Below are 14,146 nucleotides of genomic sequence, written 5' to 3' on the forward strand. Positions count from 1 at the left end.
GAAGCAGAGAGGTGACTAAGCAGAACCCCCTCGAGCACTCCAACAGTCCCTGTGTCTGGAACACTGATGAGCTGATGGGAGTTGGGGGGAGAGGGCTGTTGGGCCGGGAAAATGGGCAGGAGCCCAATTGAAAAGGACCTTCAGGGGCTAATCCAAGCAAATGAATATTACCCTGAAAGTCACTGGAAGCCAGTGAATGTCTTTTAAGCAGGAGAGTCATCTAGTCAGTTTTGTGAATTACAAAGATTTTTCTAGAGTGCCAGGGAGGAGGAAGATTGGAGGAGGGAAGTTGGGCTGCTTGTTGTAGCAATCCAGGATGGACAGGAAGAAGCAACGGTTACAATAAGGATGCAAAGATGTGGACCTTGAGGGGTGCTAAGGAGAAGATTGTGGTGCCTTGTGGATTTCTGGTGCTGCCATTCACTGGGATAGAGGAAAAGGGAGAGGGAAAGACTGATTCTGAGGGAAGTGGGGGACTCCAACAGGAAGAGCGCTCTCAGAAGGAGGGAGTGGTAAAATGTGCCTGAGGGCAAGAAGGGCCAAGAAAGAAGGACAAAAAGAGTGTCCCTCAGCTTTGGGAAAAGTGGCCATTGGTGGCCTCCCCGGGTAAGGTGGCACTAGAAGACATGTGGAAGACAGGTGTTGAGGAAGTGAAAACAATGAACAGGCAACTCTCCAAGAAGCCTGACTGGAAAGAAAGGAAGAGAAAGAGAACGGACGCCAGAAGGAGAAGTGGGGATTGAGGTGTCTTCTTCAAGATGGGGGAGAATCATTCACATTAACAGGATGCTGAGCACTAGTAGGAAGGGGAAGCAGACACAAGGCAGAGAAAAGAAGATTGATTGAGTGGGGTCCCGCAGGAGAGAGCAAGGAAGGCACCCAAAGCTGAGGTCGGGGGATTAGCCTCAGAGAGGAGGCAGCACAGCCCTCTGGCTGAGATAGGAGAGAAGGATGAAAGGATGGGGCCCGACAGATAAGTTTCTACATGGCAGGGGAGGAGATTGAGGGAGTGCTCGATTGATGGCCTCAATTTCCTCCGTGAAGGAGGAGGCAAGGTGACCTGCTGAGTGGTGCCGGGGTGGTGGTAGACAGGAGGTGGTTTAGGAAGGGAACAGTTTGGTACGTATAACGGCTAAGGGCAGTGGGGGAGGGAGCTGGTTCAGGATGCAGAAAGATCGGGGGAACACAGAGCCGCCACCTGGGTTGGGACAATATATATTTAGTATGTCTCAGACTCTCACAACTGTGACATTTTCTCCTAAAGCATTTAGAAGTCTAGGTAGAGGAGCAAGAAGTAGAATTGTTTGATTGAACTGGGGCTGAGTTTTTGCAAAGTAGATGTCACAGAAGGTTAAAAGGGTCAAGAAATCGTGACCTGCTGAGAAGAGAGGGTCAAAGCGATGGGCTATGATAGCATCCAGGATGCATAGAGAAGTGTGTAAGATAAAAATTCATTTGCTCGATCAGGAGTAAAGGCAAGGTGCCAGGACCGCCAGGCCTCAGACAAAGAGACGGGTGTGCTGTTGACCTCCAATGGCCTATTCATGTTCATACTGTGGCGGTAGACCTGTTTGGGGGCTTTGAAATCAGTCATCTCTCAGTTAACTTACTTCTTTGTTGAAGACTTCCTTAACTTCTCCAGCCCCAGACTTTTTGCTCCAGAGTTGGAACTCACATATCATTTTGTTTGCAAACAGAGAATAAAAAGAATATCGAAACTAGACCCTCAATGTAAGTTGGGAGAGTGGGGTTTTGGTTTTATTTCCAGCACCCATACATTCGATAGCCTTGGCCACAGCGTGAGCTACCAAGCAACAGTTGTGTTGACCAGTCCACACTGCTTAGGGGCAGATCAATCTGTCTGTGCTCATTAAGTGCTCGCACATCCCCAGTCCTGATGAAATCCTTTGTTTGTTTCTCACCTTTCTGTGGGGGGGAGGGATGAGAGCCGCAGAGACCCTCTTCCTCACGTCGCTTTACTTCACTGCAGTTTATACAACACCCACCATTAAAGAAACTGCAAGAGATTCTATTGGGTGAAGAAAGATATTTTTGCTTCATAAAATTTCCTAAGACCACTTTTATTTTAATAGTCTCAAAACCTGATTTTGAGAGTAGCAAGTCCAAGATGCTTATAATGCCATGAAGGCAAATACTCTGGGAGGGAAAAAAAAAAGGCCCTTTAAAATCTGAGCTTTGTTATCTGACTGAGGTCAACAGAGACAGACCAAATCAACAAGCATGACATGAAGGGCAAATTTGCAATTAAAAGAAGAATAGGGAATTATAAAGATAGATGAGCCCCGTGACATGCACACCCAAGCCTGCGTGGCCTTGGCCTCCGATGCCAGAAATTAATGCTTGACTCTTTAGCACTCGTCACCTTTGGCTCTGAACAGAAAGGCAAATGCATTAAAATAACAACAATTAGAACACTTACTTAGCTTGGAAGGCATTGTTGGTTCCCCTGTGGTCGAGGTCATGACACAGGCATCCCACAATCACCGCTAAAATTTCCACCTCGGTCAGAATCTCTTGAAACCCTGCGGTCTGGGAAGAAGGGAAAATGGCACCAGTCACTCCTTGGGGCACGGAGGATGGATAAGGTTCGTCCCCCGAGCAGCAATCAGCTCTGTTTTCATACTCACATCATTTAAGGAAATGATTAACTGCCACCCCCTTCGATGACAGTCAGTTGGGTGGTCAGTTGCACAGACTAAGGTCCCCACTAGCTAGTGATGAATTAGCTAGATGTCGTAGTGGCCCACCCCGGCACACCAGGACACAGTTCAGACTATTTGTTCCCTTTTTAGAGAAGAGCCTGTGCTATCCAGATACAGTGACGTTTTGGCAGCGGCCCAGAGCAAAATGTGTTTTGTGATTCTACATGGCAATGATGAGCATCTAGCACGAGGAGAAAAGAGGGCTGTGAATCGAGAAGTGAAAGCTACACCCACCAGTGGCCACTCCGACCAAGGCAGGCAACAGAAAACACCTTTTATGTACATACTAAAAGAAGGAACTTAGAGCTACTCGAATTGCTACATAATATTCTACAACTTACCTTGTGACTAACTTAACTCATAATAGGTTGGAGGACAGATTAAATTTAAATGAGGCAGGCAGGGTACGTCTTGAAAACCAGGATTTGGCAGAGGATCAGGCAACACAGATTGAGGATCGGGTGGAGTGTTATTGCATGGACTCTTTTTTTTCTAAGCCTCTGGTAACATGCTTGCAGAATGCGTAGGCTGGGTGTGAGGTCTTTGGGGAGCAGTGTGATGTTATGAGGGAACCAACGCTTGTTGATTCCTGCCGTCCTTCGTCCTTCGGTTAGTTTAGAAGAGGAAGTGAGCCTCTGGAAACACAAGTCCATGCATTTTCTTGACCCAAAGCCTTTATGTTTTCCCCTTTTTACTTAGTTAAGTCTTCCATTTCATTACTTATTAAAATCTTTATCAGAGGGCAGGAGGAGGGGAAAGTAGGGTTCACATTGCTTCCTTTTCCATGTATGTTTTATCCCCAAACCTTGGGCCCCTAGATAGTATCTGTAAGACACTTCTTTAGAGCAATGAAAACTTTGTTTTTTAATTAATTATATTTTTATTGCAGAAATAACTGAACAGTAAGTTTCTGTGTTGACAATTTTATTTTTAAAAAATTAAATTGGGTCCCCTGCTACATTTAGAAATACACATAATTTCCCTAGCATAGCAAATGGGAATGTTTATAAATTGTTGGGGGCAGGGGTTAAGTAGCCCCTATCAAAGCTGTGTGCGCCCCTTTGTTTTAAAATTTGGAGTTGGCCGTTCATTTTAAGTTAATTTTATTTTACTTGAAGTATTACCTGAATAGTTAAAAAACAAAAATCAAATCATGGTAAGAGGCTTCGAATCAAAACCAGCAGTCTCTCACCCTTCCCTCTTCCGGATTCCCAAAGGCACCTAATCTTTCCTTTATCGAATTTGGTAGTTATTTCCTACCGTATTTCTAGATAGTATGTCCATATTATTGGCACTTGGTTATTCATCAAGTATGTATATAGTCCTTCCTCTCTGCTGACATTGTCCTAAGAGCTCTGCAGCTGTTTCACTGACTGAATTCTCACCACAGCCCTGTGAGGTAGGAACCACTGTTATCCCCAGGTATAGATGAGGAAATTGAGGCACAGAGAAGTTAAGTAATGTTCCCAGGGACTCACAGCTAGTATGTGGCAGAGGTGGGCAAATTCCCAGCATCCAGCTGCCAGTTTCCCCTTGAACACTGATGTCTTGGTCTTGTGGTGGGTGAGAATTCTTTTCCCTTCCTCTTTTCCCTCTCACACTCACAATGCAATCCAGAGCCACATCCATAAATATTCATGACTGAGCTAACGTGTATCCAAGGATTGTTTCCTTTCTGATGTAAATGTTTTTATTTCCTGGAGTTAAGATTTCCTCGAACATGGAAGTCTTTTCACATTCTACGCAGCTCTCCAAAGGGTCACGGTGTTTCTTCAATGCCTTCCTGTCCTGGGGACTCCCAGCGGTAGCCTGGTCCTTCCCTTTGTTCTGGATTCTCAGTGGGCTGCCAGTTTTCCTCCCCTGGGGTTGACTTCCGCAGTCCTGCATCCCAACCTCTCTCCTTCCTCAGTTCCTCCCTCATTTTGCAGGAGCAAATCTGCCAGTGGCTGCATGAGAAAGGGTGTTAACTTTTCAACACTGGGGAGTGCGCTAACTTTGGAAGCTTTGCATGATTGAAGATGACTTTCTCTATTCAGTTGTTAGCTTTCCCCCAATTCTAGCTTGCAACATTTCCACTTAGAATTTTGAAGGACAGCTCTATTGTTTTCTACTTCCGAAGCTGTGTTTGAGAAGTATGTCCAATTCTTATTCCTAAAAATCAGACGTTATTTGATTTTCACTTAGAATCCTCTCTATAGGGGCACCTGGGTGGCTCTGTGGGTTAAAGCCTCTGCCTTTGGCTCAGGTCATAATCCCAGGGAGCCTGCTTCCCCCCTCTCTCTCTGCCTGCCTCTCTGCCTACTTGTGATCTCTGTCTGTCAAATAAATAAATAAAATCTTCTAAAAAATTTTTTAAAAAAAAGAATCCTCTCTCTATCCCTGGGTTTTGGCAATTTCACAAAGATATGCTTTGGTTTAGAACTTCTTTCTCCGTCGTTTTGCTTGGTGAGGCTTTTCAACCTGGAGACTCTTTTTCTTTAGCACAATGTTTTTGTAATCTTATTTTTTAAAAAATTTCCTTCCCCCTCTTTTTGGGGTCCTATTTGAACAGAACTCCAGTTGGTTGGATGTTGGGCTCCCTGTATTGATCTCTTTACACTCTTGTCTCTTGTTTTCTGTTGCTCATATTGACTTTCCCCTCTTACTTTCCAGGAGTCATCATTTATAAGCATTTTATCTGTTGTTCCTTTCCTCATAGCATGCTATTCTTCTCTCACGGATGTGTTATCACCTCATCTTTTGGAAGATAATCATTATAATTCCTCTGAAATTCTCTTCTGCTCCTTAATTGCCTGTTTCCTCTGAACTCCTTTTCTCTGCATTTGCTGGTTTCCCCCAAATGCCTGATATCCTTGAGTGTCTACTCATATAAGAGTAAAGCATTATAATGTTTACCTCACACCAGCACATGGGGGGGGTGTCTGTAGATTTCTGGGCCTTACCACCAGGTGAGCAGATGGCCAGCTGTTCTTCTGTTGGAAATGCCCAAATGTCAGTATCTAAACTCATTTTCTCTGAACTTGCCGATCTCTTGCTTGGAAATGGTGTAAACATGGGTGTTGGCATTTTGAGAAAAGAGAACTGTATTTTCTCATCCTTGAGAATGTAGACTTTTGCTTAATTCTCTCATTTTCAGGGTGTACCTTGCCTCAACTTTTCTTTTGGTGATGTCCCCAAGTCTGGAGCCTAGTTTCTCCAGCAAATATTCTGGTTTCCTGCGCAAGTGAGGGGAAGAGTAGCCCTCTGACTACATGGAGAAGGGGTAGAGACTTGGGGGCTCAGAGATTTTGGCACCCCTTCACTCCACTCCACTCAATTTAAAAAAAATTTATTTGATGCCTCCAGTTCCTGAGCCTTGACAGGTTCTGGAGAGACGTTTCTCACGTGGACTACTACTTCCTTTAGTGCCTCACCTTGAAGGCACCTGGGTAGATCTTCCTTTTCTTTGCTAAGCTATGAACCATCCTCTCTCCATTTTCTGTCTTCATATATTATGTTTCCATAACATATAGAATGTGTATCCATTTCTTGTTCTCCTTGTTTTTGGGGGGTGATTTTGAAAGAAGGAATGTAAATGTCTTTATATGTCATCTTTGTCATCTTGGAAACTGAATGTCAGCTTTGTTGGGTTTGGATCTGCTCATTATAAGTAAGTCCTCAAAGCCTATAATATATGACATAATTATCCAGAATACTGTGGAAATCAGTGCTGTAAAAAACAATAGAATTGCACTAAAATTTACAGAGGTTCTGCCTGTGAAAATGTTATTGATTAGAATGAGCTGATGAATTAGAATAGTAAGAATAGGGATAATGTTAAAGTAAGGTAATTAGATTCAAAATTTAATTAGAAGATGAAACTGAATGCCTCTATTAGGCTCAAGATCAGAATCCTGAGTCATTTTTAAGCCATCAGTTTTCATCCATTATATAATATGATGGAATATATTTTACTATAATGTTCTATGCCACCAATCTCCAACCCCTCCCCCACATCCCTTGCCCCTTCTTGGGAAACCACATGTAGGTCTTAAACTATTTGGATCATGGACACTTTTGAGACTTTGATAAAAATCATGGCTCCTCTTCCCAGAAATTATTCTATAAGTTTATGGTGTTCAGAGACCATGGACCCCACCTCTAGATCCTCAGAATAAAGAGTCCCTGAAGTCCAGCACACTCGCAGTCACACGGAACATATTTACCTCTCTCAACCGTGATACCTGAATTACTGAAGCAGCACCCATCTCTTGACTGTGATTTAAAGCTGCCTGGTAAATGGTTTCTGAGAATCATCAGGCTTGAAAAGTGTCCACCTGCCAGTAAGTGTCCATTTGCCCCTCCCCCCCACATCCATCTTCCTTCGCGCCCTCTCCATTCAGACCTATACTGACCCAAGTTGAAGAGAAAACGTCAACTGCCCGCTGAGGATAATGTACTTTCAAAAGAAAACACAGTGGTAGTGGAAAGTACATTTTAATGTATCTGTCCCATGCCCGACTCTATTTTCTTCTTTTATTTTCAAATACAACTATATCTTTTCTGTTCCTGACCCAATAGTTACGGATTTTACTGACTTTTATATTAATCTATTTTCTCACCTGTATTCCCTCACAGTCCATATAAAAAATGTAAAGCAGCGAATACACTATATTTAAGCGAAGGAACAGTCAAGTCATATAGACCCACTTCTCACACCACCCTTTTTAGAAAAGCCTGTGACTACCCTCTGAGCAGGCTTCCGGCCATCGTCCTTCCTTGGGCTAAAACATAAGCTGGGATAATCCTACTCCCAGCCACCAAAGCACATAATCACCGGCATCCAAAGAACCCAGACAATAAGACTGATTCACAGGGTATCCTAGTCTACCCAGTAATTTCCTCTCACCTGGTCAACCAGGATATACTATCATTTCCAATGCTAGGATATACTATCTAGGATATACAGCTAGGATATACTATCATTTCCAAGCTGACCCCAATAGTGAGTGGAGGAAATCATGGGCAGAGAAAGAGGACTGCAGCTTTGCCGCTCTGTTGAATCCAAAAAGGTCTAAAAAAAAAGAGCCATGATATCAACACAATCTAGATGGTGCTATGGAGGATTCACTCACTTAACAAATGTTATTAAGTGCTTATTGTATATCAAGCCACTGGTGTTGGGGATAATGATTTCATATATGAGAAAAGGCTTGGGACAACGCTGAGAGTAGTTAACAATTCTTCAGTGCTGAGTGAACACCAGGCACTGTTCTACATACTTCGAATCCAGTAACTCACTGAATCCTTATAAGAATGCTCCAAGGGAGATGCTATTATCTCTCATTTTACTGATGAGGATACTGAGGCTCCGAAATGCACTGTTAGAGTGTAACAGAGGTGGATCGGAGCTCAGGCAACCTGTCTCCCGAGGGTGTTCTCATCCACTCCGATATTCAGCCCTCTAACGTGAGGGCGTGAGTGTGGTTAGGAGGCTTTTAAGCACTCTCGTGATGATACAGTGTTAGATGACATGGCTTTAAAGGATCGACTGAGGCGTGCTTTATTCCACAGATGCTGTTATTCTCGAGTGCTGATAGCCAGATACCACAGAGCCACTGGACATCTCACCCCTAACCATGAGCTCTGACGCATCAAGAGGGAACTGATCATAAATAGTGGCGTACAAATGAGGTTTGGAGAGAAAAGAAAGATACAATGGTTTATAGGTAACATCCTAACTTTACTCAATACATGCGTAAAAAAAGGACTGTCGGGACAACAAAATGTTACCAGTAATTTTCAAGTCACGGTTGACTTGAAAATTTTCCTGTGTGTCCAAAATTTCCATTAAAAAATATTTATGCATTAGAATACTATATATATAATTAAATATATAATTAAATAATATATAATATGTTATATATAACATATATAAAAATATACATAATATATGTGCGTGTGTGTATGTAAATTCTTTATTGTTTTAGGAATAAGCCCATGTTTCAGCAAACTCTCCTACCCTGGAATAAAATAGTGACAACCTCGCAAGTATCATGCACTCATCTATTCATCGAGCAAATATTAACTAAACATTTTCTCCATGGTAGGCATTAGGGAAGCACTAACACCCTGAAAATTGTCCGTTCATTCATCGATTCATTGAGCAAATACTTATGAAGCAGTGTACTGCTCCAGGCACGAGAAAGAGAGCTTGGAGGAAGACAGGCATGACCCTGGCCAGCCCAAGCAGAGCTGTGAAGGTCCCTTTTCTAGAGAGAAACCATCACAGCACTGGCTGAGCTTTTTTGGAGAGAGTACTGTTGGAAGAGGTCAGCCACCCCTGCTCTGTTTCTGGAAAAGGTAGATTATGGACCACAAGCCCCTTCGTCGCGTGTTCAACTCCAGCCTGGCAAGCTGAGAGAGTGATGCCAGACATTTCTGCCTTCACATCAGTTTTTGCACGTTTGTGTCGGACGTACTGAATGATGAGGGATTTACTGAGTTCTTCCTGTTAATTTCAAGATCTAGCAGGTGGCAGACTAAAGGAAGGGAATCCAGTGATGTAGTAGGAATTCCTAATGGTCATAGAAATTCCAAACTGAAAGTTCTTGGCTCCGAATATTCCTCCACGATGCTGACAGCTGGGCACTAAAGAGAGCCCCCAGTGGACTGACTCCAGTTTAGGGGGAACGCGATTAGTTTTTATAGACTTTCTTCTCCCTTTCATCTTTCTCTCTTTTCTGGGTAAGAAGAGCTCAGACCATTCCAAGGCGTTTAAAAGACCATGGTTTCTCAAGGAAGTGCCCTCTAGAAGAGTCCCTAATCTCCGTCATGTCTCAGAGGACCTATAGATGACTCCAGCTTCAAAGTGATGTGAGCTAGGGGCACAAATGCAGCACTTGGACAAGAAGCATTTGATTTCTGGTTTTCTTAATGTCCAGTGTGCAGAGTGTTGCAGGGTCACTTTCTGGGGCCTTTGTTTGATATGTTATTAAAATCAAATTTACTTTAGCCGAAGAGCACTCTTTGAGGGTTTCATCGCAAATACCACATACCAGATGCTCGTGTCTATCTGTGAAACTTAGATCTGCAAGCAAGAACCAAAGGTTCTATGAGAAGGGTGCCTCCAGTCACCCTCCCAACTGAGCACATAGGCTACTGTGGGTGGGTCTCAGCAGGGAGGGCTGTTAAGGCACGTGTTTGGCCTCCACAGGAGCGTACAGCAAGCCCAGCATGTTTCTCTTTGGGACTGTGTTTTGTTGGCTTCAGGATGGAATGGGTATCTCTCAACATACAAATCCAAGCAGCAGGCTGACAGGCATCGACGTAATCAACTGCTCCCAAGCAATGCGTTTAGGCAGAGGACTTTCTCAAGCTTTCAGATGGAAGCAGATTTCAATGGCTTACCAAGAGTGCTTATGAATAAATTTACGCTACTCGATGCCATAGCCTATCTTCTTTTTAAAACAGGATCCTACCTCTGCCAACCAGGGCTGATGGGGGATGAAAACACAATGGGTAGGAGAACAGGAATTCACAGCCACAATCCCCTACTGGGGAAAAAAAAAGCCCTACTGCACAAACCAGAGCATCTGGATTTAATGGTCGCACCCCTTTGGCATTTACAGTAATCTTCATCTGCCAGGGCTTGGCTGTGCTAAGCTGGAAAAGAGGCACTTTAGCCCTATTTTTGTGGCCCAGAGTCGAGAACCTTTTCAGCCATTAGGGGACCACCATCCAACACTATGTGTACATGTCCCCTTCACCAAAGCATGTAATGTAACACAAACCAATTGTAGTTTGTCTAATTATCCAATGGACCAGGGGTAGTTTTCATCAAACTTGCCTCTCTTTCTCCTCAAGATAAAAGCAGCCAAATACTGATTTAAATCTATAGTGACCCTTCCCTTACCAAGCTAAGAGTTGGGAAAATCTTACAGTCTACATCAAAATACTTTCTGTTCTAACCAGAAGCCTCTAATGGCACTTGTCATCAAACGGTAAAACCTACATCACATTTTGGATACACCAGGGCTCTCACCCTCATGTAATGTTCAACTGTTTGCCCATGTAAGTCTGAGACAGGCGAGGGAGCAAAACTCAGTGGTCTGTCTGGTGTAATCGCATATGTTGAATGAATATTTGATGTATGAAAAAAATAGAGTTGATTTTAATAAATTTTATGGAGTGATTTTTTAATGGCTTCCACGACTTAATTTTTAACCTACCTATTACCATAATTTAAAAAATTATTCACTTTGGAAAGTTAAAATCGTACAAAAAATAGAATACTGTAATGAACCCCCATGTCTTTATTATCCAACTTCAACAGGCTCCATGGTTTTCTGGTCCCGTTTCATCTGTGTGTTCACATGCATGGGTTGTTTTGTTGGCTCGTGTGCTAGGGTCTTTCAAAGCAAACCTCCAACATCTGTCAACACTCTTTATTTCATTCTCAAGATGTCCAGATGCAGTCAAATAAAAACTGGCCAAATAGCTCCTCTCTCACATTTTGATAAGATGTGTAAAAAGATATACAAATTGTATAAGGGAAATTTCGGGGTGGCTCTCTTAATAAGACTTGGGAAAAAAAACAAAGTTTCTACTTCAATTCAGATAATACAAGGACTACATATCTGTGTGCACGCAGCACCCAGTGTATTTCAAAAAGAAACAAGAAAAAGCATGTTGGATTCTTAAAGACTGAGCTTTCAACACCAAAAATATACATGCTTTGTGATTCTTCGAGGGCAAAGATTTTTTGTTCTTGTTTAGATAGGTGGTTTATACGTTAAGATAAATTACTTGCGCACGAATATAATACCGTATGTGGTTTGTGAGCAGAGAGAATGAGGCAGATCACTCCGTGAGCATTAATTGTGCAGAGACAGACCTCTCCAAGTATGAGAAGCCAGGTTGATGAATTTCAAGATTATGAGGGCTCTTCAAAGCTTACCCAAATTTTTATTAGCCATCATTGAGCCAAAATTAAACACCGGACTCACGAAGAATTAAAACTTTTTAAAGCTCCCAGTCTGACACCTTGAAGTGCCTGTTTCCAGCCCCACAGAAGTGCCATCACTAAGTTATAAACCGGGGAGAATGGAGGCTGTGATGAATGACCACGGCTTTGCTGCCGGGTCTCCCTGACCTGGAGGACTCGGCTGGTGTCATAAAACACAAAGCGACAGATTAAGCAGTTTACCAACACCGTAAAAATCTCAAGAATAAATTCTCTTTAATCAAAAATCCTATATTGTAACGAGGCAGCCAGAGCCCTGAAACCACATTCATTTCCTCCCAAGCCTGTGTCCATGAACGGGAGCTTATACGCTCTCTGAAATGCCGGACATGATTATGTTCATACACTTTTACAATTTACATGTCCTAAGAAAAATACCCAGCTCTGGCTGATGGTGCGGGAGAATTTATTTTCACTAGGAAGGGAATGACCCATAACTCATGAATGGCAGCGCTTAAAATGAGTTATGGAGGTTACTCTCCTGTGTGAGGAAATGGATTGGATTCTCCTTCTGCCCAATTGTATGTTTGGTTATTAGCGCACCGGGTTCTTAATTATGTGAGGCTTTGCCTTTTTTTCTTTTATAAAATAAATGTGGATAAAGGGAATGTCAACTAAAAGCATGGAGTGCCTAATTGGGGCTCTCAGAGGTGGCCAGAGAGAAGAAAAATAGAAACCTTCTTAAATGATGAAAAGGCAGCACTCTGAAATGTAATTTAAGCACAGTATTCAAACTGATTAGTGCTCGGGGCTGATACTCTGCAAATACACTGAAAACCACTGCTTTCCTAAACTGAAAATTTGCCATCTTTGAAGTTACACTGGAAGTCAAGACATACCTACATGAAGATTAAAGAACTGTTTTTTCTAACATGCAGATTTTACTGCATTCTTACGATGGTGCTGCATTTATTTTCAAGTAAATATAGTAGTTGCTACTTATATGAAAAGGAAATACAATGTGAAAATGGTGTTTGATGATTATCAACATGATCATTGTTTGTTACTTTAATAGGCAGTTACAGAACAGAACATGTAGATCTCCTGGACTTCTCAATATGACAATCTACAAAAAAAAAAAAAATTAGATTTCTGTTAAGATTAGGATTCTGGTTACTTAGTGAAAATATTTTATTTAAAAATTTAATAGGTTCTAAAAACATTTAATTGGCTCTGTCCTTCTTGGGAGGCCGGGGAGGGGGGTGGCGAGGGAGAGAGTGGGGGAGGGTTCCAATTGTGTCTCTCAGATCTCCTTCCAGAATAAATTTTCTATCTCCAAAATCAAGGACTTCTCTGAAAACTGCAGACAGCAGACAGCGCCTTATCCTCAAGCTGGAGAACAGGATGGATTTTTTTTCTCCCTAAATGTCCCCTCTGCTCTCTAGTTTGAATCATCAATAAAATGATTTGGCTTATCTCTGAAAATAACCTTGTTGACAACACAAATATGGACTTAAACACGCTACCTCCACATTTAAGATTTAAGAAGCCCCCAGTAAATGTCAGGGGGTGTCAATGTGTTTGCTGCGATACTTGGTTATTATTAGTGTTTAACTGTGGTCCCCCACCAGCGCTATGCCGCCAGCACTGCCATAAATTTTAATGCGATCATGTGCTCTTCCCTTTTCATATCCCGTGAATTCTGCAGGATCATAATATTCCAAATGAACCCGAGCTGAACCTCAGTGCGATAGGAAGAAAAAACAAGATTTCTAGCAGTGATCGTTGTTCATCGTTTTATAGTTTTTTTAAAAAACTGGACACAAGGCGACATGAATAATATTACCCTCAACTAAATGCACTCATTCAAATTAATCTCTTTTGAGCCCGACAGGATGCGGGGCATGGCCCAAAGTGCTAATGAGTACATTTATGGGATAGTAAAGAACACTGACTCTTAAGGAAACCTTTTCCCCCACCCTTGGAGAATCTGTCGGAACTCATACATCATTTATAAAACCGAAAAATGTGTCCGCAACCTTGGCACCGCCGCATACCTTTTATTTCACAGAATGCAAACAAAAGCACAGTTGTTTTCTCTATCTGGTCTGCATTGTGAATAGAAGAGATGTGTTTCTCATTGTTCATTATGTGTGTGCTTAATGGAATATGTATTCTACAAGCTTCCATAGATAAAGAGAATTTGTGTGATTTTTTTTTTTTTTTTTTTTGATCTGCAGGCTTTATTCCTTGTTGCAGCCCCAAATAGTAACTGCCAGTACGTGCTGCATTTAGCCAAGGAATTAAAAATATTTGGTGAATTCTAGCTACCTAAATATCTCTAGAAGCAAAGGATAATGTTGGAGCTTTCATTTCAAAATTAGGAATTTCAGGCCAGAGGCGTGGAATAAATTAGTCATTAGCAGGGTTCCCAGTGAACTAAATTTCCACCGTTTTATATCAAATTGCTTATTCTTCA

The 14,146-nt window shown here is 42.2% G+C and overlaps 1 protein-coding gene across 1 annotated transcript in view; it reads right to left on the reverse strand.

Moving 5' to 3' along the window:
- The window catches only part of PDE11A (phosphodiesterase 11A), a 387,189-nt gene that overhangs the window by 72,299 nt on the left and 300,744 nt on the right, over window positions 1-14,146 (reverse strand). Inside the window, exon 13 of the mRNA XM_032356042.1 lies at window positions 2,441-2,550. Coding sequence (XP_032211933.1) covers window positions 2,441-2,550 — 110 coding nt within the window. The remainder of the gene's footprint in view (window positions 1-2,440; window positions 2,551-14,146) is intronic.

This window comes from Mustela erminea, chromosome 8 (genome assembly GCF_009829155.1).
Source record: "Mustela erminea isolate mMusErm1 chromosome 8, mMusErm1.Pri, whole genome shotgun sequence".
Classification (NCBI taxonomy): Eukaryota; Metazoa; Chordata; class Mammalia; order Carnivora; family Mustelidae; genus Mustela; species Mustela erminea.